The sequence below is a fragment of the Aedes albopictus genome, chromosome 2 (assembly GCF_035046485.1).
Source record: "Aedes albopictus strain Foshan chromosome 2, AalbF5, whole genome shotgun sequence".
In the NCBI taxonomy this organism is placed as follows: domain Eukaryota; kingdom Metazoa; phylum Arthropoda; class Insecta; order Diptera; family Culicidae; genus Aedes; species Aedes albopictus.
In genome coordinates this window covers 399,249,419-399,277,213 of record NC_085137.1, presented here as the reverse complement: position 1 = coordinate 399,277,213, position 27,795 = coordinate 399,249,419, and the positions used below count along the sequence as shown (strand labels likewise).

The following is a 27,795-nucleotide window of genomic DNA, read 5'->3' as shown; positions in this document are numbered from 1 at the left end:
GTCAAAAGTGGTCAAATATTTGGCGTCTGGGCAAAGAGTGTAATAGCACCCTTAGTCTGCTTTCGGAGGCACCGGAACCGCTGAGTCCGCGGCGAAGCGGATGGTGTTTGAGTGTTGAGGTTTGAGGCTGGAGACGTCCAGACACGAGCCGCTCAACAAGTGCTATCTTGTAGTTCTGCTCGTCCGGCGCGGCGTCGTCGTCGTCGTGGAAGAGAGGGTAAACATTTTACGGTACGGTGAGTTGGTGGATCGGTTATCTTGCTGTACCTAGTGCTTTTCGACGACGCGACGGTCGTGTATTCCGAGAAAGGGTGTACAGGTGGTAGCAGCAGCAGGAGAGAGTATCCTGCCTGGCTACTTCACTTCCGACGAGATTGAGTGGGGCAATAGGATTTATTTTTAGACGAGTCAACAAGCTGCTGTTAGCAAAAATATTGTTCTCTTCTCTCCCGAGGCGATGATTTTCCGGGAAACGGATGGGTTTAGGATTGTTGGATGGTGACTGATGCTTTTGGCAGATGGGATGGCTCGAAATTGTTGTTCCGGATCATAAATAGTACGAATGCTAGAAAAAGGGATACAATTATTGATCAGATCAAACTAACATACGATTAACTTTAACATAATCTTTCACTGCTAGTCGGGGCCCATGATGCAATTGGTCACATGTTCGCCTCATATGCGGATGGTCATGGGTTGGATTCCCAACTCCGGTTCTTGCAATTTATCGTACAATTGCTTTTCCTCCCGAGAACCACTGACACCGATTCTCTTCTAAGCCCATGACTCTTACGAACCCAGTGGCAGTTCGACTCAGTTGGACTCTCAATCGGACTGAAGAATGGCACAACAGTAACATGTCAACATCATCTGTTACAAAAATTAAAAAAAAAACACATTATTAAAAAAGATTTTCACAGAACCTTACAAATGCATGAACAAGAGACATTACCCATTAAGGACAAACCCCGCATCAACAGTGGATCAGAACTTCAGACGCACAAATGTCAAGAAGCAAGCTTCAAACAACAGTGCATTTTATTATTCTTGCTCACTTGTAATAAGCTTAAAATAAGAAGAACAGCTGCGCTGGTTTTGTTTACGAAAAGATTTGTGCGCTCGAAATCGTGAGTAGGTGCCATTGTGGCGGCCATTTTGGGATTCTAACAAGTCTGTGTAACACAGGACAACACAAAACATAAATATGCCCTGTTATGCAGATGGGTAACACCATCCGATCACAGGATGACGAGATTTCATTTATTGGTTTGGATCCATCAGTCATCCTGCCAATTGCGAAAGAGCTGGGATTTCTTTATGATTTTTTCCAGGAATGCCTTCAGAAATTCCTTCAGGTATTCCTTCTCCAGGGATTTCTCCTTCATGAATCCCTCCATGGTCGTTTTGCGGGATTCCGATAGTGATTGTTCCCGGGTATGTGCCAAGAAATACTTCAGGAATTTCTTTCAAGACTTCTTCAGAAATTCTTACAGATACATCTTGCAAGAATGCATCGAAAAATTTTTCCAGGGCGATTGAGCCTCAAATAACTTAACTAGAGGTTCATCCAGAAATCGTTCCAGTGCATTTTTAAGCATTCCTCCTGAGAATTCATTGAAAGTATTTCAGACAGAATAAATTTCCCCAGGGAATTCTTTTAGAAAATTCTAGCAGACTATTCCAAGATTAATCGAAGAATTTCTTCTGAATTTTCTACAAAAAGTCCTTTTTTCTACAAATTTGTCCAGAAAATACTACAAACATGGAATTCTTCAGATTTCCAGGGATTTCTACAGAATGTCTTCCAGGAGTTCATTTGAAAATCCCTTCCTTCTGGGATTTTCAAAGGAATTCCTCAAGAGTTTGCTTCCGGGATGACCCCAGGGGTATCTTCAGGAATTCTTTCAGTTATTACTCCAAGAATTTCTCCAGGGATTCCCTCAGGAATGCTTCCGGGGATTCACTAGGGAATTCCATATGGGATTCGTTCAGGAATAGCTCTGGAGGTTATTTTACAAATGCCTCCAAGCACTCGTCTAGGGATTCTTTCAAGAATTCCTCCAGGCATTGTTAAGAGATTCCTTTTGGCATTCCTCTTGGGATTGCTTCCGTGATTTGTCCTGTGGATCTTCCAGAATTCCTCCACGGATTCCTTCAGGAATTGCTTCAGGGATTCCTTCAGAAGTTCATCACCGAACTCTTTTTGGAATTTCTTTAAGATTTTTTCAAGAATTCCTTCTGCAATTTCTTCAGTACTTCCTTCTGCCATTCCTTCTGAAACTCCTCTTAGGATTTCTTCTCGAATTCGTCCTGTGATTTCTTCACGAATTCTTTCTGGGATTCCTCTAGGAATTGCTCTAGGGATTACTCCAGCAAATCCTCCAGAGATTCCTCCGGATATTCCTGCAGGAAGTCGTCCGGGGTTTCTTCCGGAAATTCCTGCAGGGTTTCATACAAGAACTCCCCTGGGGAATCCTCTAGAGATACCTCCAAGAACTTCTCCTTCGTAAGTAACGACGACCAAATAAAGTACGCCAAATTGAGGCCTATAAATCGCATGATGCTTGTTTATAATAAACAATGCGAAACGATTGACTTTACCATGTCTAAGCAAAATTTTGAAAGATATTCACATACCATTAAAAAGGTTCGCTTTAAACACTGCGTCATTTATTTTTTTAATATTTTCAATACGTATTTCTTAATTATTTTGTTAGGAAATAAGATGATGTAAGTATAACTAAAATAATTAAAAAAAAGTCCTTCAGTAATTCCTCCAGAGATTCCTCCGGAAATTGTTGCAAAAAATCCTCCAGGGATTCCAAAAGAGAGTCCTCCGGTAATTCTGGGAGGGACTCTTCCAAAAATTCCTATAGAGATACCTCCAGGAACTCCTCTAAGAATGCCTCTAGGAAATATTACAGGGATTATTCCTGGAATTGCTTCAGTGATTCTTCAAGAAATTCCTCAAGGAACTCTCACAGTCCTACAGAGAGTCCTCCAGGGATTCTTCCTAGAATTTTTCCAGGAATTCTTCCAAGACTTGCTCCTGGCATTCCTCCGGGGATGCCGCTTAGGATTCCTCTAAGGGTTTCTCCAGAAATTCCTCCAGGCATTCCACCAGGTATTTTCACAACAATTCTTCCACGAGTTCCTCAAGGGACTCCTCCAGGGATTCCTGCATGGATTCCACCAGGAATTTCTCCAGGCATTTTTCCGGAAATTTTTCTAGGTATTCTTGGGGGATTTTTTCAAGGGATTTATTTGGAAATTTCTCCAGCAATTCTTCCCAAAAATCCTCTTCAAATTTTCCCACAAATTTATACAGGGACTTCTCCAGGAATTCTTCCAGGCATTCCTTCTGGAATTCCACCATTACTTCGCGATTAATCCAAGAACTTCTCTAGAGATTCCAGCTGAAATTTCTCTAAAAATCTTCCAGGAATACTTGAAGTAATTCCTCCAGGAATCCAGGGATTTATCTAGAACACCTTCAGGCTTTCCTCCAGGAAACTATCCAGGAATTTCTTCAGGAATTTCTCCATGCATTTCGTCAGGATTTGCTCTAGATATTCCTCCGGGAACTTCTCCTGGCATTTTTCCAGAAATTCCTTCATGAGTACATCCAGGGATTTTTCTAGGAATTCTTCCAGACGTTCCTCCGGCAATTCATCCAGATAGTTCTCCAGAGATTTTTCTTGGAATTCTATCACGGATTTTCTCAGAAATTCCTAAAAGGATTAACCTAGAACTTCTCCATAGATTCCTCCGAGAATTTCATCCTGGAATTCATACAAGGATCATCAGGAAGTGCTCCAAGAATTTTTTCAGGGATACCGCCAAGAAGTCATCTAAGACTTTCTCCTGGTTTTGCTCCAGCAACTTCTACAGCAACACCTTCAGAAATTTCTCCAGGAATTTATCCAGGAAATCCTCCAGTGATTTTTTCAGAAATTCCGCCAGACATTTCTCCAGGAATTCTTCCTGTGGGAATTCCTCTTCAGAAATTTCGCCAGGGGTACCTCTCAAAATTTCTCAAAATTCCTCTTCGAATTCATGCAGGGATTCCATTCAGGAATTCTGCCAGGATTTTCACCAGGTATTCCTGGAATTCCACCACGGCTTCCTTCATGAATCCCTCCAGGGATTCATCCAAGAATTTCTCTAGGGTTTTCTCAAGGAATTCCTCCTGGAGTTTCTCTAGGAAATCCACCAGGAATTCCTCTAGAAATACCTCCAGGTATTCCTTAGGAAATAATCCAGGCATTCATCAGGTCATTCCCCCTGGAACACCCCCAGGAATTTCGCCAGGAAATCTTGCAGGAGTTCCATCAGGTATTTCTTCACGGATTTCTTCAGAAATGTTTGCAGGGATTTCTTCTAGACTTCCTTTAAGGACTTCCGCAGGAATACATCCAGGGATTTTTCTAGGAATTCTTCCAGAGATTCCTCAAAGAACTAATCAAGGGATTCCTAATGGAATTCTGCCACGCATTTCATTAGAAATTACTCCAGAGATTCATCCAAGAGGGAACAGATTCTTCCTGAGATTCTACAAATAACCCAAGTTTTCCTGCAAGAACTGCAAGGTTTCCAGGAACTATTCCATACATTCCTCCAAGAATTCTCCCAAGAGTTTCTCTAGGGATTTCTGCAGGAGAATATCCAAGGATTTCGCTAGGAATTCTTCCAGAGATTCCTCCAAGAATTCATCCAGGGTTTCCTCTTGGAATTCTATAACGGATTTCTTCAGTTATTACTCCAGAAATTCCTGGAGTAGATCCAGGAATTCCTCTAGGAATTCTTCCACGCATTCTTCCAGAGATTCCTTCAATATTTCTTTCAGGCATTCCTCCAAGGATTCCTTCAGGAATTCCTCCAGGCACTCCTGCAAGTATTCCTTAAGGGGTTTCTTCAATTTTTTTTTTCCAAAAATTCCTCCCAGAATTCCTTTAGGGATTCTTCAGAAATTCGTCCAGAGATTCCGCCAGGAAATTCTCTTGGAACTCCACCAGGGATTTCTTACAAAACTCCTCCAGAGATACCTCCGAGAATTCCACTAGGAATCTCCCTAGGAATATCTCCAGGGATTCTTCCAGGCTTGAATTCAGGCATTCCACTAGTGATTCCGCCGCGAATGCCTCCAGAGATTCCTCCAGGTAGGGATGACATGCTCCTCAGTGTGAGTGCAAGTGTGCGCGGTTTTAATATGAAAATGAGTTGCACTGTGCACATTTTTAGTGCAGAATGCCATCCCTGCCTCCAGGAACTCCTTCAGGAATTACTCCTGGGATTCTTCTAGGAATTTTTCCTGGGATTTTTTTTCCAGGAATTTCCCCAGGGATTCGTCCAGGAAATCTTCCGAGGGTATTTCCAGAAATTCCTCCTTGGAAAACTCCAGAAATTTCGCTTGAGGTTCCTTGCGAAAGTCCTCTCGGTAAATCTTCAAAAAATATATACAGGGGATGGCCAAAATGTTTGGGATAGGCTACTTTTTTTCTTCCACAAAAAAATTCAACATGCTGTTACTTTTCATAGAGTGCATATCTCAAATTTTTACTGTTTGTCAACCTATAATATGTGCATCATTGGTACACATTTGGGCTAGATTAATAAATCTTTCACGAAGCTAGAACTGTTCTCGTAAAACATTATTTTTTAAACTTCCAAATTTTGAACTGTCATGTTTCCGAAACCAGTAAACCGAATTGAATGAATTTTTTAACGTTTATCAACAATATACTGATACTAAATACGACGTTATAAAATGTAATATTTTCTCACGGCGAATTAAATTATACCGGGATGAAATTTTTACCCATATAGAGGAAAAAAAGTCAAATTTACAATACCATACAAAAATTATTAAATGTGTTTTTCCTTCAATCTAAATAGGCTCTAATATATCTGATTAGAGATAACTTGAGAACAGAAGTGGAAAATCTTTGGATATCAACACTAAAATTTATTGACATTGATGTAAAAAAATTACATTTTTTCGAGAACAATCCAAAAAGTGTCAATCCATGATAACTTTTTTCAACGTTCAAAAAGAACCTATGTTTTAATAGTTTGTGAAGCACTTACATATTGTTAGTGTACGTTCAAAATTTCATTCAATTCGGTTCACTCGTTTTCGAGGTATTACAGCTCAAAAATGAGTTCTCTAAAAAATAGTGTTTTACCCGATCGGTTCTAACTTTGCGAAAAATTAACCAATCGAGCCCAAATTTGTACCAATGATGCACATATAAAAGGTCGACAAACAGTCAAAATTTGACTGTTTGACAAAAAATCTGACAAAATTTTTTTGATGCACTCAATGAGAAGTTACAGCATGTTGAACTTTTTTGTGAGAGAAAAAAAGTTGCCTATCCCAAACATTTTGGCCACCCCCTGTATATTCAGGGGTTCCTTCAGATATTGTAAAATTGCTGCCATCACCTTCTGCAGGGATGCACCCAAGAATTTCTTCAGGAATGCCTCCAGGAAAATATTTTCCCAATTTTCTCCAAGAGATTTCAGAAGTTCATGCACGGATTTGGTCAGGAATCCATTCATGAATTTCTTCAAGAATATCTCCTACAGCTCTTGCAAGGAATTCCTTCAGAAATTCTTCTCAGATGATTCTTTCATGACTATATCTGAGATTTTTTTCTCCAAGAAATCCTTCTAGAAGTTACGCATGGATTCCTTTAGGAACTACTCCAGAGATTCCCCTAAAGGAGTATCCAAGGTTGTTTTGAGAGTGTTCCTTTAGAAAGTTCTTCGGGGATTCTTCCAAAAAATTGTCAAGGGATTCGTTTAGAAATTTTCCTGGAAATGCCTCGAGGGTTTTCTTTAACAATTGTTATAGGACTTATCCTAGGATTCCTTCAGGAGTTTTATCAAGGAGTCAGCACCAAGCTGATTTGTGTATTTGTGTAGAACAGGTGAGCTTTTTTTTTTATCATATTTCACAAAATGCAATAGCGTGACTGTCAAATAATGCTTTCAGAATATAATGTTATCATATTCAATTTCACCGTGTTGCGTTTAGTTGTTAAAGCAAGAAGGTAGAAGTTTGCTGGGTGTGCTCGGCAACCAATCCCTTCCCCCCTGACCGAAAATTTATTTCAAAATATAATAGGCTAAGAGACTAAGCTTGCAAAATCATAACAAAATTTTTGTAGAGCGGACCTGGTGTGATGTTTAAAACACTTGACTATCACGTTGAGGACCTAGGATCGAATCTCACTTCCGACAAACTCGCAAAATGTGAGTTCTTCCTTCGGAAGGGAAGTAAAGTGTGGGTCCCAAGATGAACTAGCCTAGGGCTAAAAATCTCGTTAATATAGATATAAAAAAATAAAAAATAACAAAATTATAAAAAGTTCTGTTATATATTTCAGAACAAATTTGTTACAAATTTTGTTATAAATCTCTTGGCTCGAGAGACCAAAATAACAAAAATTATCAATCTTTTTCGCGACAACACAAAATATCCTGTTACGAAATTATGTTAGAGGCAATTATATTATAATGCATAATATAAAAAATGTTGTTATACATCTGTTTAAATAAATAAAACAAGTTTTGTTTTAATTCTGTTACCAAAATTATAACGAATGGTAATATAATTTTGTTATGGATATTCACATGAAAAAATTCCTATAACAGAATTATATCAACTATTGTTATTTCTAACAACAGTTGTCATTATTTTGGTATGATCTTGTTATGTGCTTTTAGTCGGGAATAGAGCTATAAATTAGGGTAAGCGGTATAGAATAAAAAAGTATTGAACCTACCCGAGCAAAGGCGGATAATGATAACAAGTTTTGTTACCTGGTCGTTTGATAATTGAGTTTGTTATCATTGAGATTGAATTAAGAGCACACATAACAAAAAGAATAACTCAAATTGAATTCTCGAAAGAAGTTTAGTTATCATTGAGTTCAAGTTGATAACTAATTGTGTTATATAATATTTTGGTCAACATAACATTTAGCTATCAACATGCAAAAATACAGCTGATTGATAACTGGTTTTGTTATCAATTAGTTATTATTCAGAGCTATTTTATCGACCAAAATAGTAAAAATCTACTTTACCTGACGATGTCGGCAATTGAAAAAAGTTTCTTATAATTTACAATCGATGTTTTCAACTAGTGTGCCCAGACGGGTCTCAAACCTTGATCGAGTGATTTTCGGTCGCAGTTAATAGCCCCTATACCAACGGGACACAGTGAGAGTAAGAGTAATTGAAGGCTACGCTTTCGTACTACAGTCACATTGAAGCTGGAGAGCGGAATCTGTTTTTAGATTCGAGGTTCATCACACTCTCAGTTTTGGGAAAGCTTTGAAATATGCGTTTTGAAAACAGATAACATATTTTGTTATCATTTAGTATTTTTATGTTATTACGATAGACCAAATTAACGATAACTACATTTATTATCATCTGGTTATCATCAATTGGAAAAGATGATAACGAAAATAACAAAATTATAACATCGATAACACAGTTTATTATCAAAGTGATATCACTTTGTTATCCGCCTTTGCTTGGGCATCCAACATGTTTGGAACTATTATTACGCTTTTTATTTTCTTACAATCCGTGGAATAGTATAATTCATACACATTGTGCTACACAATCATTGATTTTCATTCATCGCCGTTCAACATTGAAAATACTGCTCCATCAATTCACAAATCAGTCCAGCCCAAATACGCAGTGTCGAAGCGAAAAGACCCGCCTATTGTAAAGCTCATACTCCCCATCGGCTCAGTGTTCACAATGACCTCCCAACAATCGTCGAGCTACTAGCGGAGCTGTTGATTTTGATTGATTACATTGGCGAAACACACCAGCACCAGCGTAGCGTCACAAAAGCCCCAAAAGAAACTGAACAATCAATGGGAGATGTGGCTGGTTGGTCCGCTCTTCCTACTTCTCGCTTCCAGTTTGAGCATGGAGGCGAGCTTAGAGCTTTCAACCGAACCGAACGATGTCTAGATTTTTAGATTGATGGTATCGAGACTACCGAGCGAGTCACCTGTTGAATGCCATTTTTCTGTGCAAGTAGCCACCATCGCAGTCAGTGCGGCAGCTACCTACTGTTCGGCTGCTCCGGATGGTTAAATTCGAATCGTGTAAAATTTCGCACTTTTAGGTTCCATTCAGTAGCGTAATGGCACCACTAGAAGCGTTGATCTGCGGTGAAGCGTTTCGCGTCTACCCACTCTAGATAGATATATTGTGTTGGCGAGCAGCTACTGTCGAATCGTTAGATTTCACGAGATCGTTCAGCACAGCACACACCCTTCCTTCTATCCACGTTTGGCAGCTCGTCAATTCCGAGAGGTGTATAACTCGGTGATATGTGAACAGTCAACGCATTTTGGCCGTGCGCTGTCGGCGTCATCGGTGTCGATGGTCTCCGTTCGGCAGCATCAATACAGTATAGTGCAAGTGTGGTCTAGTACAGTGGTCTTCGAACGATAATTAACCTACTTGTAGGAGACAAGCCTCTCAACATTGAGCTAGCCAGAATCAAATTCTGAGATGAATAAGACAAATCCAGTGATTGCTGTCAAAAGTTTCGGGAGGAAGAACTTATTGGCAAAGTAGTTGTTTGTGTTTGAAAAAAAGTTTGGGAATCACTGCTCCGCTACTAGAGGTAGTCTGATGTTAGGTTTGGTTCGATGTCCCAATGCTCTGCTCGCATGTACCGATTCAATGATTGCTGCCAATCGGGTGTAGGTCAGTGCCTTACCGTGATAAATTAGCGGTTGATATCGATCTGAGCATGAGTGCGGGGACGGTCAGTGCCAGTGGTGTGTAGTTGCAACTTACGCGTAATGTGTGAACGCTAATAACTCGAAATTGCGGTGCGGTGGAATGATTTGAAAAAGTGCTCAAACTAGTTTTCCAGTTAATCAAGATACTTCAGCAGTGAACAACATTTTCATGCGTGAATTGTTGGAGAGTTCACGTTTCTCAGTAGTCTTATGAAAACAGCAATGAAATAGTTTCTGGAAATTTTCAACAGTGAATGTAGTGTGTGGAACATTTTGTTTTGAGATGCTTTCTATACTTTGCTGCGGCAGAAGAACGAAAGGTGAGGTTGGCCGTCTCGATAAATTCTCAAGAAAGATAGATATACTTTTCATCACTGATATCAGATTTTGAAAGCATCATATCTGTTTCATCTAAGAATATTAACTGTTCCTTTATTGTAATACACTGCCTCCTTTTACCAAATTTAACTCTTATCGCAAGCAATTGCCCAATCAATTGACTGGTGTGTTTCTAATGAACCGCAGAGACCATCAGATATGGTAAACCACAATCGATCGTCATTATGTGAGGAATTTAATACCTAACGATAATGAGCCTGCTATGGATTGGTTCAAAAATGAAAAAGGGTCAAGGGTCCATTCAAATATTACGTAACGTAAGTTTTGACAATTTTAGACCCCCTCCCTCCCCCACGTAACAAATTTTGTATGAAAGTTTTTGAAATTTCGTATGAAGCGTAGCACAGCGCTATACCCCCTCCCACCCCCTTAGCGTTACGTAATATTTGAACGAACCCCAATTGAGTAGAACGTAAATTGCTTGAATGCAAGCAGTGTTTTCTTCTAGGTTCTAGCTTTCAAGTTGATTAGTCATACAATTTGGCTGATTTTTTAACTGTATTAACAAGATGTTTAACCCTAGATTAGCTCATCTTGTGACCCACGCCTTACTTCCCGTCTGAAAGCAGAACTTCCATTTTTAGTTTGTCGGGAGTGGGATTCGATTCCAGGTCCTCGGCGTGGAAAGCATGGAAAGCAGTCTTGTAACGGCGTGGAAAGCAGACTTGTAACAAGACTGGACTTGCTCACTAACTAAATATCAGTTGATTCGGAGCGGTCCTGGTGTAATGGTTAGAACGCATGCTTTCCACGCCGAGGACCTGGAATCGAATCCCACTCCCGACAAGACTCTTGTTAGAGATCACAGTCATTGACACCTTTTCGTTGATATTCGGCTGCCTTTGTCTCCGACATTCGCAACGCAAGCAATCAAACTACCGTACGGAACAATAATGTCAAACGAATGCACTTGACCACGATTGCGGCTTCGGGAGACGGTTCGGCTTTTGTTATTCCTGTCTTCGTCCACAATGAGAGCTGTGTTGGCCATATGTGTGTCGTATTCAATTCAACAAGCAAGAATAAACTAATATTCACATTCATAATCGGAATTAGCTGATATCCATGCGAAATGCTAGAATTAGACAAATGTCATCGTGTCAGACGACATTGATTTGACCCATGTTTATGTTTATTGATCTTCGTCCTACCGCTCGTGTTGTGTGTAAGAGGAAACGGTAGCGCACGAATGTAACAAAGCAAACTGACACTCGACTGCGGCAGCGAAAGAAAGGTAGTGAAAGGTGTCGAATGTTTACAAGACTGGGCAAGTCACTATAAAGTTCCTATTTTGAGTAGTTCCTACTCATATTACTTTTTCATTCAAAAAGTCACTACCGTCTACCCCCGTTGGTTTGAACGATACCTCATGCAAACCAGCGCAACGGGGTTCATTTTTAATTTGAACTTCTAGTAACCCTGTGGGCATCGAAAAACACACTGATAACCCTTTTTGCTGTTTTGTTTTGATTCTGCGTTCCGTTTCATCCCGTCCATGAGCAGAATGACGTTTGAACCATTTTTAATTTGAACGATATGCAGATTAGCGGGGGTCAAATTAAAAAGTGTTCAGATTAGATGCGGTCAAACCAACGAGGGTAGACGGTATTTTTACCTATTTTGAAATTTTTTAAATAATTGAACTAGTTTGTCGAATGATATACGTCTAAAAAGATCTATATGGTAACATCTCATGCTTTTTTCCTACAATCCTGCAGAATACCTAGTAAAATAACTGTGAATGGAAGAGTTTCTTATGAACTTTTAACTTCTACTAAATACCTGGGCGCTGAACATGGTGTATTTTTCTAGTATTTCTTGGCTTTTTAGTCCAATAACAACCTTGTGTTCTCTTACAGATCGACACGTCGCAGTAAGAGAACACAAGGTTGTTTCCGATCTTAGAATCGAATTAAAAAGCCACCGAAACACTAAAAAAATAGACATTTTTACAGCAATTATACAAAATCTTTAAGTAAAACTGATTCTTATAAACATCACAGCGTAACATTTTTTCGCCTTAAAAAGCCAACCTACCCGGTCAGAAGAAAATAACTAAAGAAGATGAAATTTTGCCAATTAAAATGAATAGCTAAATGGCAGATTTGTTATTGGTTTGTTGGGAATGGAGCTAGAAGAACAAATATAATTAATGACTTTGTAACGGAAAATAGCTCAATAATAATTAATTTTATCATTATAAGAACAAACCAAGGACAAAATATTTTGATATGTTGAATTACTGAATCAGTTATTAAAGGATTATTGAGAACAAAGTAAGTTAAAAGTAAGTTATTTTAAAAAGATCATAATAATTGTAAATTTTGTTTTCTTGATTGAGAAAAAAACTATATTTTAAGTTCAGAAATGATTTGTCCTTTGTTTGATCTTATAATAACAAAATTAGTTATTATTGAGTTATTTTCCGAAACAAAGTCAGTTATTATTTTTGTTCCTTTATCTCTTATTTTCAACAAGCTATAACAAGTTTTTCGATTTAGCTATTTATTTTTAATGGCAATATTTGATCCTCTCCCACCATGTTATTCTCTCTGACAAAATAAAAACAATACCAAATATCTCATCAATAATAAAATAAGTTATGATTGCAAAATATGCAATTGAGATGTTATTTTACTTGGGATGTTCCGAAGAACTTATTTTGCTATGATTGCATATTTTACCAACTCAGAAATAACAAATTTGCAATGATGATATTTTTGTGCTTAACGAGTTATTTATTTAGTGTTACCGTAAAACGGGGTATCTTTGATAATGCGGGTAAATTTGATAGTGCGACAGGCATTGTATAGTTTGATTCCAATGATTTCTTCAATCAGTTGAGAAAAAGGCAAATGTACATCAATTCTATACATATGAAAGTTCATTTTAGACGTATTTTCATTTAAACCTAGTTTATATACAACTTTTTGGGCAAAAATTAAAAATAGTTAAAATTTTTGCCATTTGCCAGCCCCTTCAAACAATCTACTATACGACTTTGTTTCAACTATTTCTTCAATGATTGGCATCTTATTCTCGGTAGATCCATCATAGTAGATTCCAAATCTGGCCTTGAATCTCTTAGCGAAGTGTGTTTTTGAGAAATGGAAGCAATTTTGTAAATTGGGACATAAACCGATAAACGCCTAAAAGTATGTAATGCTTTTGTAATTTCATGTAGTTAAATCTGTTGTGTAAAAATTTGTTTATAAAACATTAAAAAATAACCCAAAAAAAGAGAACTCACCATGAATAGCATCTAATCATATGTTGATATACCGTTAAAAATATATGTTTACAAAGATACTAATTTTTGATAACTAAACTGTATTTTTCACTCAGTACTCCACAAACTCATAGTTTTTGTTAAAAAAAACCATCATAACCTCTTTTCGAGTGTGGAAATCAACAAGGTTTTAAAACAGTTTTATTGCTACGCAAAACCTTTCCGAGAATGATCCACCTAACCGGAACATGCTCTTGAAGAGGTTATCAAAATGTTTTCTTGTATGAATCAGTTTTATTGCAAGTTTTATAAAATTGGTCATGAAAATCTCTTATAGAGCCGAACAAAACCTAAAATGCTGCTTGGAATGGTGGACACTGGCGCAGTCTTGTGCCGTGCACCATTGACAGTTGCCTAAAACCTCCGCATATCGTTCTCGTCCATACTTTCCTGCGCTTCAGCAATCACACTTTCTTCATGCTGCCGTTTTTTTTATTGCGGTTGATTCGTTTCTCTGCTGTTCTTGCCATTCTGTACCGCTCCCTGTTGGAGCCGGATACCGGCCAGTAGAACTCGCATTCTGGCGGCATTTATTTCGTAAGTCACTCCCAAACGAACATTTTTGCTGAAAAAGAGTGGAATGGATTATTTTTAAGCAGACTTTGAGAAACTGTTATTCAGCTACTTCTGCTTCTTAAGTCGTTCACACTCCTCGTCAAACCAACCATTACGTTGGCGTCGCTGAGCGGTACCGATCGTCTCTTGCGCTGTTATTGTCACTGCTTCATGGATAAAACCCCATAAACTGTTGACATCTTCAGATCGGTTGATCTCTCCTATCGTCTGGTTCAGCTTCTGATGGTACTGTGCAGCAACCCCTTCGACTGACATGCGCTGGATATTAAACCGCAACGTTCTGTTGTTTCTTGAACTCGTGACCAGGGCCCTACATTTTCAATTTCAATTGAAATTTTCAGACGAAGTTTGTAAACAATGTTTTCAATCGTCAATAGAAACAAGGCGCCGTCGTCGTCGCTCAGCCCGACTGCCATCGTCACCGATGAACCGACGGTGCTGCGCCGTCGCAGATGCCACTTTGTTTCGCACTCACAAGCTCACGCACACTCGTTCGGCATCGAATGAATTTCTCTGTTACAACTCATTTATTGAGTGTAACAACCGGCAAATCTGTGTAATGTTACTGTATGCTATGCATATTTTACTGAAATAGTATATTACCCATAAAAAAATTAAGCAAACATACATTTTAGCCAATTTGAAAACTTCAATTGAATCCCAGTCGGTGTGAAAATGAGCCGCCACCCGTCGTTGCGTCGAAGAAAGTGACAAGAAGGGCGGATGAAGCGAAGCGAATGCATGTTGTTATGAATATTCCCGTCGTCGACGTCCGTCCGATGCTGATGGACGCTCGCTTTCAGCGTCATGTTTTGGTTTCGACGATGTAGGCCTCTGCTCGTGACGCTGAGTATTCATTCATTCATTTATGTAGTTGAACATCAAATTCATAATAACACGGAATCGAAAATTTGCCGCCATAACACTCGATTTGCAGCTGCACTTCTCCAACGTCAGTCATGCCCAACGCTCGCCAGATCACGCTCCACCTGGTCCGCTCATCGTGCTCTCTGCGCTCCTCGCCTTCTTATACCAACCGGATGGTTAGCAAACACCAACTTTGCAGGGTTGTTGTCCGGCATTCTTGCAACATGGCCTGCCCACCGTATCCGTCCAGATTTAGCCACTTTCAGGATGTTGGGTTCACGGTAGAGTGCAGCGAGCTCGCTAACGCCGGATTATCGCGCCCAGATTTTAAAAGGTCGTATACATTAGACCGAAATGTTCGGATAAAATGTCAATTCATCGTTGGAATTCCATAGACTGAGAAAGCCAGACTTTCCTAAGCATACCATTTTCAGGTGAAAATCTCTAGCAAAGTTTTCCAAAGAAAATTTCTACAAAAGTAGCTGAAAGAATTCCTAAAGTAATTTTTGGAGGCATTCCAACAACTACTCTCGGAGAAGTCTCCAAACGAATTTCTAAAAAAAATGTCAAAGGATTCCTTTAGAAATTGTCAAAAAATTCGTAGAGAAGTTACCAATAAGAAACTCAGGAGTACTTGCCCGGAGAATGTCGGTGAAGTTTATGGACATATCGTCAGAGTAATTGATGAAACTATCTTTGAATTCCTTGTAAAATTACAAAAAAAAAATCAGGTTTTACATTTTTATTATTTATAAATTCAACTGGAGGCTTCGGCGCGCTGGTGCATTGGTGCGTAAAAAAAAGAAACTAATATAATTCAAAACTTGAAAAACTCTCGGGAGGAACCCCCGCAGGTTTTTTTTAAGGAATACCAGTAGGCATTCCTAAGGATTTCTCTGGGGTTTCCTCATGATGCCCAGCCAACAAATTGATTCACATAACTCTGCTACAACTGTGGAGAAATTCTTGAAAGATCCTGAAATATTTAAAGTTTCGCAAACATTGTTTGTTTAAATTGACCTAAAATTCACCCGCAAAAGTTTATTACGATATTTTACTTCTAATTCAATTCAAAATAAAACAATAATTCCATCAGGAATTCATTATGGAGTTCCGATGAATGTCCCGGACTGACAATGTACCTTACCCTACTAACAAAAAATTCCTTCCTGAGACAAACGTGGAGATGCAGCGATTCGCGGTCTTTATAACAACATTTGTCTTACTAACATTCTCTCTCATCCTCGATGACCGTAAGGACGTGGCCGGCACCGTTATTGACCTTACACAAGTTGAGAGTTCTCGAACTGTGTACATTGAAAATAGTAAGCTAGTCCCAAGCCCTATTAATTGGTTCTCTGTGCAATTTCGATTGCTCTGGTCAATCACGGAGTAGCAACTACGAATTGTGCGGTCATCTATGAGCAGCCCAATGAAAAAATATCCTCTAAAAAGAGGGCCCCCACAACACTGTGGCCCGGGCCCCCACATTTGTAAATCCGGCCCTGAGTTTATCGATGGATTCTTCCAGGAATACTTACTGGGATTCCTCCAGAAGCTCCTTTTGTAATTTCTTTAGGGATTTCTCCAATGAATCATCCCAATAATCCTTCTGTGATTCCTCCAGGGATTTCTCTTAGAATTCCTCACGGAATACTTCTGGCGGAGCCCTTTGGATTGTATGATAAAAACCCTCAAGCAGTTCCTACTGGAGAACGTCCGAAAGCAAATACTGCTAAGGTGCATCAAATACTGGATTAATTACTGCTGAAAATAGTAAGAATACCTGAAGAAATCTTGATGTGAGTTTCTGAAAGTATTCAAGTAGAAATTCGTGGTACCTATCTATTGAAATTCGTGTAGAAATCCATGAAGAAATCACAACAAAATTACTAGAGGAATCCTAGGAGGAATTTCTGGAAGAATCCTAGAAGGAATTCATGGAGGCATTCCGTGAAGATTTCTCCAAAGATTTCAGCAGAAGTTCTAATTGCTCTATGAATGCTGTGACTACTCCAGATATTTCTCCTTGGATTCCTCCAAAAATCTCTCCTATACAACATTCAGGAATTTTCCATAGATTTCTTCATCACTGAAAATAAAACAAAAAGGATAGAACTCTTCAACACAAAATTGGAATAAGTGCTGGCGTTACTCTTCATTTTCGGTTCAATTTCTGGAAAACAATCAAGTATACTTGAAGGATTTTTTTTTCTTACTGGATTCCGAAGCTTTTTTTAATGTTGTTGCTAGAAGATATGTTGGAACTTGAGGAGATGTTTAATTAGGTAGTTAAAATTTGTCACTCTGGAGAAAACTTTACCCGAACCGCTTTCAAAAGTATTCGCTAAATCTAGCCGAGATGACGTAGAGCCATAAAGAAGAAGCCGAGCTGAAGAGTCAGCAATTTTTTTTTGCTGAACTTTTGACAAAAATTTTCTGATAACCTTCTTTCTGATAAAGTGCTGGATTTCAGCAACCTTTAACCCTCTTCGTGCATTAGGGTCATTATGACCCCTAAACGTGCACTAGCTCAGCGAGGTGCGCGCAAGCTAATGCACGAAGAAGGGTAAATGAAAAATTCAGCAAACTTTATAGCCGATACGAACGCATTTCCTTGTTTTTTTTTGGTTTTTATTTTTTTTTTTATCAAATTACGGACCAATATTTTCAGAGTCGGTTTCCATACACACTTAGAAGAAGGATCAATGAATCTTCTGATTTTTTTTCCTGCAGGAAATGTTTTTCAGTTTTACTGAAACTGAACGAAAGTTCGAAAAACAATGTCTCTTAAAGCGATAAACATTCTCACCCACGAAAAATATTTAGAAGATATCTTGATCCATCCTCTCTATGGACACCGAATTTGAAAATATTGTTCCATTTATTTATTAAAAAATCGAAAACCAAAATATGAGTTAATGCATCCTTTAACTTCCCTTCCTTCAAGAGTGGTACTTTGATGAGTGACCTATATTTATGAGGACATTATGAAAAATTCGTTGAAAAATTGAATTAACCCTCTAATACCCAATCCCGCCTTTGGACGGGGTATAGTTTGATCATTTTTGTAATTTTTGTTTCGTGGAAAATCCAAATTTTTATATTTTTGGCTGATATTTAGGACTGTTTTGTATATCTTAAAATGGTTTTTGGTGTATTATAAAGCGTATTCACATTTTTTCAAAATCATTGAAAAATTGATGTTTTAGTCACCTTTTAGAAGTCATTGTTTATTTTGCATTGAATCGCTACAATTAACACATTTAAAATTTTTCCCAAATCATTCTATCCTTGTTTAATAGTTTAAGGGAATCGAATACACTCTAAAATTTTTTCCTTAAAATTACACGGAAAATAAAATTCCCTGTGAAAAAATTTAAAATAATAATATTTCAACAATAATCATAAAATCTCAAAAGGTTTTCATCTCAAAAAATCCGTTCCCCAAATTGGCTTCCAGGAAAAATATAAAAGTGTGGGGATGCTCAAAAATAAAAATTAGAAAAATCAAAAACTGAAATTCACGAAATCGAGAATTAAAAAGAATCATCTTCCAAAACATGTTTAAATCGATTTTAGATGACGCAAAATGATATTTAGATCAAAATCAAAAATTTGGGTATTAGAGGGTTAAAAATTCAAAACAGCTTCATCAGAAAAACGAATGTTTTGATGAGTTTGTTGACAGTTTGGCTGTATGGATTTATTTACTTTGCTGTTAATTTTTTTATTTTTCTAATTTTCTAGAGTGGCTTCGTGGTCTTGTGATACTAAATTTTATCTTGGGTCTGAAACATTTCGGGTTTATATACTAATTTAACTTTCATGATGACCGTAATAAACCTGCTAGCATGCTTCATGGTCATCATAAATCCTATTCATCACAGTTTATAACGGTAATAAATTGGGTAATATTTTGGGCAGTTGGATTACAGATTGGAGAGTTTTGTTTAATCTTAGATTCCGGTTTTATGAACAGCCTAAAGTGTACTTTAAATCCTTTTATCAATGTTTTTTTATAATAATAGTCAAACAAATGTGAGTTTTGTAAACTACTGTAATAAGACTCTGAAAAAATCAAAACCAAACAGCAATGGAATTGTTACTTGGGCTATCAATCAATTAATTATAATCTCATGTTTATATTCTTCAACACCAAAAAAAATATGGCCCGTAGCATCTCATCAATTACAATTAATGCCGTAACCATAACGCAATAGTATCAATCACCCGTGGTGCGTGTTCATATATTTCCGATTAGGTACGTTTCACGATGACCATCGATGTACCTACAACCAGTTTCCCCAATCACCAATGCGAAACCTTGCGTGAATCGAATTCCATAAGAGCGATTCCAAGCAACAGCATCAAAATTAAGGAAATTTTTTAATTCATGATTTTCTATTGAACTGAAACTTTGCACAGTTTTTCAGTTCCATCTAAATCGCCATTTTTCGATATCAAATTTTTATTTTGAATCACGACTTACTTTTCAAAAGGGTGTATGTGAAAATGGTTCAAAAATATTCAAAAATCTGCACAGCCAAAATGGTTCGTTCGATTGCTATGAATTTTTCAGCAAAGTTGGATAACTAAATGGTGATTCCAAAGAAAATATACACTTTGAAAAAAAATCTTTTTCAACATGAAAAAATATAATTTTTGCCATATAAACTCAAATAACTCGAAACCCTATCTTTTTACCAACGTAATTTTTTTTAGGGAAGACGGTCCATTGTATTAGCAATCTACCATAAAAATTTGGTGATGGTTAACTAATAAACAAAAAAGTTATAACATTTCAAACATTTCACAATTTTTACATTTGGTGAATATTTTTTTCTGTGTAAACTATTTCGGTCAGAAAACGCAGTTTGATGCTGATTTTATTGTTCAGAAAAGTTAGATAACTAAATGGTGATTCCTAAGAAAACATACACTGTGAAAAAAAAATCCTTTTTAACATTAAAAAATATAATTTTTGTCACAAAAACTCAAATATCTCAAAACCCTATCTTTTTACCAACGTAATTTTTTTAGGGAAGACGGTCCATTGTATGAGCAATCTACCATAAAAATTTGGTGATGATAAACTAATAAACAAAAAAGTTATGACAATTCAAACATTTCACAATTTTCACATTTAATAATAAATTTTTTTAGTGTAAATTTTTTCGACACCAGGGTGCATTCGTGTCGCAATATTATATATTATACTAGCTGTACCCGGCAAACTTTGTCTTGCCTACTGCGTTTTTTTGTCGTTTCAAGTTTCTAGCCAAGACCAAACTGGTCAAAATGTAAGGAAGAACAATTTTCAAAAACTCTCAATTTTTCCATGTTTTTTGCCTCATAAACCTTCCTTGGGTGAAAACCAACAGAACAAAACTAAGACGACAAAAATCGGTCCGTCCGTTCGCAAGTTATGCGCGGTCCCACGTATGCCACTGCATTTTTATATATATAGATATATATGTACAGTAATGTTCCGATTTTATCACGCCCTTCGCGCATTAGTCTTCAAGATGAATGTTCAAAGCATTTTTGAAAAGGGGCGTGATTAAATTGTTTAAACAGATGTCGCTGATGGTACGGTGGCATGACTCTCTGACTCTTAGCACTTCTGGCAATTTCTCAGTTGTCGTTTGAACTTCCTGCGCCCTGCTTTACCGATGATATACAGATGGCTCGTTTGTCAAAGTCTAGACGGCAGGACGTGCAAATGCGTAAATTTGTATTCAATGTGGACATTTGGGCATAACCAGTCTCTTTCAGTTTATCTATGGTGCTCTCGGTGAGACTCTTTTGAACATTTTTTTTTTTCATCAAATGGTCTACAAGAGAGCGTTGAGTTGAAGACTTTTGAGAAAGCGACTGTTCATGTCGTTCGTTAGATAATAATAAACAAAATCACTTATTAGTTTTAACTGACTAGTTTGGTGTTGTTTGCTTGGCTGAAGAAAAAAAATACTATAAAATTTTTAATATCCATAGCGGTAGTATTTTTTTTTTTGCTTTTTCGTGAGCATTGTCATGGTATGTATACAGACAAACAAACGTAACACTGACGACATTTTCATTGACCACGCCTTTAACGATCATTTTGAATCTTGGTTGTGGCTTTCATAACCAGAAGAGCGCCCATCGTTTTTCTTTGCGTTTGAAGTTTCACACTAGTGCCTTTTGATGACGATATTGCACAACGCAGTATTTCGTGAAACATTTCCACCAGGTGGTGGTAGTGTGAACTGGGCGATGGATTTTCACGAAAACTGTTCTAGGCATTTCGTCTGTTTGTCTGTGGTATGTACCTCTCATGCATTTGTTGTTGTTGAAGTTACTCGCATTCTTCCGATCATAAAGTCTGTTCTCTAATAGGTATTTTTTTGCAGATAAACTAGACGTATACGCGTATATAAAACTTTTATTATACAGCTTTTGTCTTACAAATAAGTTTAATTCCATTTTTCTTATAATCAAAAGCTTTTCAACACTATCAAGGGATTTTTTCACCAGTCACGTACAATAAAAAGTATGACACTCTCAATATTTTTGATCACAACTCTTGATCACGTCTAAGTTTCAAATAGATACCATAGTAATTATGAATAATCAAACAAAAATATCATGAAAACAACTTGTTTAATTCAGGCGGTAGCCTTTACAATAAAATCAGCATCAAAATATAATTCTCGAAATAATTTACACAGAAAAAAAAATTTTTTTTTGTTACTAAATGTAAAAATTGTGAAATGTTTGAAATGTCATAACTTTTTTGTTTATCAGTTTACCATCACCAAAATTTTATGGTAGATAGCTGATATAATGGGCCATTTCCCCTAAAAAATTGACGTTGGTAAAAAGATAGGGTTTTGAGATATTTGAGTTTTTATGACAAAGATCATATTTTTTTAAAGTAAAAAAAGATTTTTTTTACAGTGTATATTTTCTAAGGAATCACCATTTAGTTATCTAACTTTGCTGAAAAATTCATAACAATCGAACAATCCGTTTTAGCTGTACAGCTTTTAGAATATTTTTGAACTATTTTCGCATACACCCTTTTGAAAAGTTAGTCGTGAGTGAATATGAAGGTTTAATATCGAAAAATGGCGATTTAGATGAAATTAAAAAACTGTGCAAAGTTTCAGATTTTTTTGAAATGGTCGCTCAGGATCGACTGACATGACTCCGTGGAATTCCTCATAAATCGTTCTTCTCTGAGTCGTGTCGTCGTGAGATATCTGACGCGTATACGCACGCACTTAAGGTAAACACACAAATCAAAACACAGGTGACAGAAAAATTAGAACTGATTCCTTATACATACACTGACTACTTGGCAATCCGATCTGGATATATGTATACACAGAGACTTGGCAATTAGATCGAAGCCGAATGATAATTGAAATGTTATCCGACGCCGAATTTGGTCGGTCGAAGACGATTTTTAGTATGTAAGAACGGTTTTCGATACGCTGCTTAATCGTAATGTTTTCTCAAATTGAGTGTGACACATTACATGTTGTTGTTGTTGTCGTCGATACGGGGCGCCATTTATGGGCGAGCCGAGACAGATGGGGGTCATTTACGCGATATGTATGTGTACTTGATTACCTTCTAGAAATTGCTCGGATACCTAGACGGCGCGGTTGGTGTACTCGGTGAGATGATGTTTCGTAGCGTTCGAGACAAACTTGCTGTTAAAGTGAGTAATCACTTTTATGTTATGCATGTGCTCTACATTCTTCCAAGATTACAAAACATCAGCACAAATTTGATAACCTTCTTTAACACTGGATGGATGATTTAAATCTTGAATATTTAGCTTGGTGTTCTAAATTAGGTTTAACAAGTTTGCCAACCTTACACGCAGAAAAAAAGCATGGTAAAATCAAAACTATTTCAGGTAAACTCAAATAAATTGTCAATTTGTTCTGGCAACAAAAATAAAACTGTTTGGAGCAAATCGAACGTCACATTTGAAGCAAATTCAATCCATTTTTGAAACAAACATGCATCTTCTGACAGGTTATGTTAGAAACAAATGTAAAATTTTTTGTTTTTTTTTTTTTTGTGGCAGATCGGCCCTACGGAAATATTTGTTTTCCAATTAAATTTACAAAGTCATTTCCTTCTCTAGGAAAACCCACTTCCGGCGTGGCACTTTCAATGCCAACATCATGTAGATAACATACACTCCCGAAATCAATGAGATTTCGTGGAAACTTTTGGTGAAACTTGACTTTTTTTGCAAGAGGAAATCTTGTTTGGTACTGCAACTGGAGCTTGAGAGTTTTGTTTATGTTCTCGACGGCGGAACGGGAGGCTCTTCAATGGGTATTGTAGAAACCAATATGTAATTGAGTTAGTTTTAAAAATTAATATTTTAGTTTTAAATATTTTATCAGTTTACCGAATAAACATGAATATTTTTGTTTCAAACGAACGAAATTTGTCTCCGTGTAGATACCAATTAAAATTTTTAACACACTGTTGTCACCCCGCTTTTCATAGAACAATCGAAGCGTACCTGCAAGCAGTTGGGGTTGGCCGCCAACCGTTGGCGAAACAAAGTTTGGGAAACTATGCCTAACAAGATGTTGTTTCAATCGAACCGTTAAAGCTAATTTTTAAGTTTGGTAGTCGTAACTGTTCCAATAAACCCACGATAAACACCTATACAAGCCCTAAAAATCTTTAAGTGGTGCTTGTTATAACCATTACATTTATATGCAACGCGATCTTGTGACATATTATTGTAGTGTATGTCCAGAAGGGCGCATATAGCCACAGCTGTAAAGGCGTGGGTATTCGGCATGACTGTATACTCAAGGCAATGGTTTCGATTTCCGGTCGGTCCAGAAACTTTTCGTAAAGGAAACTTCCTGGACTTGGGTATAGAGTATCTTCTTGCCTGCCACACGATATACACATGTAAAATGGTCATTATTGACAGATGGAGCTCTCAGTTAATAACGGTGAAAGTGCTCTTTAGAAATTTCTACGACAATGTCTTGGGAATTTCTTAAAAGACTTTGCTAAGGATTTCATGAAAAAACTTTCGGAGGAATTCTTTAAGACATTTCTGGAGTAATTCCTAAAAGAACTGCCTGATTCTGAAAACTGTCGAAGGACTTCGTGAAGCAATTTGCTGGGAAATTTCAGCCAGAGAAACATTTATAGAAATTTCCAAAAGAATTTCTCAAGGAATTGCATTAAGAATTTGTTCAGAAAACTCAGAAAGAATTCCCAAAATTATTTCCCTAATGCTTGAATAAGTTGCGGGAAGAATTTCTAAATAAATTGCACTATGTCTTCCTACAATTGTTGTCAAAAAGTCCTAGAATAATTACCTGAAGAATGTTTGAAGGAAAATCCGGGAGGTTTCTACAAGAAGTTCCAAAAGCATGTCTAAAAAAACCGGAGAAATTCCTAAAGGAACTGTCCGAGGATCTCCTAGAAAAATTGCCACGAACTACTAAGCAAAGTTCTAACACAATTCTCAAAAAAAACTTCCAAAGATCCCTGAATATATAGTGCAATGAGTTCCTAATGAACTTAATATTTTAATATTTTCTTAAATCTTCAAGAGAATTACCGGATGAATTTCTAAAGAAACTGTCAGTAAAATGCCTTAAAAAAGTGCTATCTGAACTCCTAAAGAAATTGTCGGAGGAAATTTATAAGGAACTCACAGAGTTCCTTCAGTAACTCGTCCCAGATTTTTTCTAGAAATGTCTCCAGGGATTCCTCCAGGAATTCTTCCAAGGACTGCTCCAGGATTTTCTCCAGAGATTCCTCCTAGGATTCCTCAAAGAATTTCTCTAGCAATTTCACCAGGAGTTCATCCAGGGTCTCCTCTTCAAATTCATCAATTTGTCCAGAAGTTCCTCCATGTATTCCTCCAGGATTTCCCCCAGAGATTCTTCCAGAAATTGCTTTAAAGATTCCTCCAGAGATTTTTTTAATTCCTCCAGGGATCCCTCCAGGAAATCCTACAGAAATTTCTCAAAGGATTCCTTCCGAAATTTTTCTAGGGATTCCTCCAAGAATTCACCCAAGGTTTTCTTCGGGTATACTTTCAGAAATTCCTCCTCCAGCAATTCCTTCAGGGATTCCCGCAAGGATTCTTTCAGATTCCTTCAGTTTCCTCCAGAAATCCTCCCAGGAGTGTCCTCAGGAATTTCTCCAAGGAATTCCTCAGAAGATTCCTCTAGGAATCCCTCCAGAAATGCCTCTAAGGATTCCTCCCGTAATTCCTCTAAAAATTCCTACAGCAAGTGTTCAAAGGATTGCTGCAGGAATTCATCCAAAAATTTCTTCAGGTAGTTTTTCAAAAATTCCTCAAGGGATTCCTCCAAGAATTTCGTTAGAAATTTCTCCAAAAATCCCTCCAGGGTTACTCCGCGCCAGGAATATGTCCAGAAATTCCTCCAGAGATACCGCCAGGAATTTGTCCAGAAGTTTCCTCATGCATTCCTCCAGAAATGTCTTCAAGATTATCTCCAGAGATTCCTTCACGAATTCCTCAAAATATTTCTTCTGAATTGACCCAGGGAATCTTCCAGGAGTTCATCCAGAAAGTGTTCCTGGGTTTCTCCAAGAGTTTTCCCAGAGATTGCTCCGGGAATTCTTCTAGGAATTGCTCCAGGAATTCCTCTAGTGATTTCTTAAGTAATTCCTCTCGGAATGTCTTCAAAAGACTTATTCAGGGGTTTCTTCAGAAATCCTTCTTTCATCTTTTTCAGGGTCATAGTCATTAAGGTTCCTGTATGGTCTATAGATTTCGAGGAACTCCTCCAGCGGTTTGTATTGTAATTCTGTAAGATAATTTTAGAGGGAGACATCTAAGAGCCAAGGAGGGTGCACGTTCTCCAAGAAGTCATCCAGGCAGTCTTTCACAATTCTCTCCAAAAAAATTTTCAGCAATTCATCCATGTATTTATTGCAAACGAGTTCCTTTAGGAATTCGTCCGGCGATAATTTCAAGAATATATCCTAATATTCTGTTTTTATTTCGCCAAGAAAGCCATCAAGAAGTTATCCATTGATTTTTTTTCAGAAACTCTTTTAGAGATTCCTCTGGTAGTTGTTCCACGGAGGTTTTGAAGGTGTTTCTTTGAACACCATTGAAGGGATCTCATTCCGAATTTTGTGTAAAGATTCCTCCGGAAATTTCTTTTGAAATTGCTCCAAGAAGCCTAATTCCTGCCAAGAATCCAAAAAGTTGCCTGCCAGGAATCCCTCCAGCAGTTTTTTCAGGGCTTTACTTAGGGATACCATCAGAAATTCTTATAATAAGTGCTCCAGGGATTCTTCTAAGCAACACCCATTTCAAATAAGAGTCACGACAGTGCAGGTTTTGGTTGCGCAGAAATCACTATGACTAATTTAAACAAAATAAGTACTTCAGGAATTCACCCAGGGAAGACTCTTTCAGAATTCTTCCAGGTTTTCCTCCCGGGATTTCTCTAGAAACTGTACCGGGAATGTCTCTAGGAATTCCTTCTTAAATTCCTCCAGACATTTCTTTTTGAATGCATTCTAGCGATTTTTCCTAGAATTCCATTAGAGTAAGGTGGGGCAAAAGTTCGACCCTAGTTGAAAATTCAATTATTTTCAAGAAATCGAAGCAGATAAAAATAAATGAATACCGTGTGGTGATTCTACCATCCATGAGCTAAAATTTTGCTGAACAAAGTTACGCCAAATGTCTTTTCAATTTTGAGTTACAACACTTTTTGTATGTGTGTGTCTAATTCGAACTCTTGCCCCACCAGTGGGGCAAAAGTTCGAATCTGGTGTTTGTGGTATTCCGCTATCCGTAGCACACTATTTCGAAACTTTGGTAATTACCTAAAACCAAAAAAATATTTGATGTTGGAATTGGAATACACTTTAAAGTTCGATCTGGATTTTACCCAAATCAGGGTTAAATTTACTTCACCAAAAATTAGTAGTTTTCCGCCAAATTCAGATAAAACAGCATTTTTTTCAACTTCGATCGAATTTTCTCACTAATTCCATCATTTTTAGAGATAATATGTACATTTTGTTGAATTTTAGGGTTTTACCTAAAGTTGCCACATGACTCGAACTCTTGCCCCACAATTCGAACTTTTGCCCCACTATGTGTAAAATATGATTTTCAAAACTTTTCTGAAGAAAGAATGAGTAAGGTGGGGCAAAAGTTCGACCCTAGTTGAAAATTCAACTTTTTTCAAAAAATCTAAGCAGATTAAAATAAATGAATACCGTGTGGTGATTCTACCATCCATGAGCTAAAATTTTGCTGAACAAAGTTGCGCCAAATGTCTTATCAATTTTGAGTTACAACACCTTTTGTATGTGTGTGTCTTATTCGTACTTTTGCCCCACCACTGGGGCAAAAGTTCGAATCTAGTGTTTGTGAAATTTCGCTAACCGTAGCACACTATTTTGACACTTTGGTAATAGGAATATCTGAAACCACTTAATATTTGATGTTGGAACTGGAACACACTTTAAAGTTCGATCTGGATTTTACCCAAATCAGGGTTAAATTTAATACACCAAAAATTTGTAGTTTTCCGCCAAATCCAGATAAAACAACTTTTTTTTTCAACATTGATCGAATTTTCTCACTAATTCCATCATTCTTAGAGACAATATGTACATTTTGCACAATTTTAGGTTTTTACCTAAAGTTGCCACATGACTCGAACTTTTGCCCCACTATGTGTAAAATATGATTTCCAAATCTTTTTTGCAAAAAGTTATACATGCTCAAGCATCTTCAAAATATACCTAGTTACGCCCCAAAACAAAATATCGAATTTGATTTCATTACAATCCCATTTCATGCGTTGCACAATGGTCGGAAAAAGATAA

At 37.4% G+C, this 27,795-nt stretch overlaps 1 protein-coding gene across 9 annotated transcripts in view; it reads left to right on the top strand.

Moving 5' to 3' along the window:
- LOC109405137 (cAMP-dependent protein kinase type II regulatory subunit) overlaps nucleotides 1-27,795 on the top strand; it is a 375,648-nt gene that overhangs the window by 289,093 nt on the left and 58,760 nt on the right. The window contains exon 1 of one of the 9 annotated variants that reach the window (XM_029879340.2): nucleotides 9,960-10,108. The exons of the other annotated variants lie outside the window; for them this stretch is intronic. Coding sequence (XP_029735200.1) covers nucleotides 10,072-10,108 — 37 coding nt within the window. The 5' untranslated portion in view covers nucleotides 9,960-10,071. Of the gene's footprint in view, nucleotides 1-9,959; nucleotides 10,109-27,795 lie in introns of those variants that run through there. 9 annotated transcript variants of the gene reach the window in all.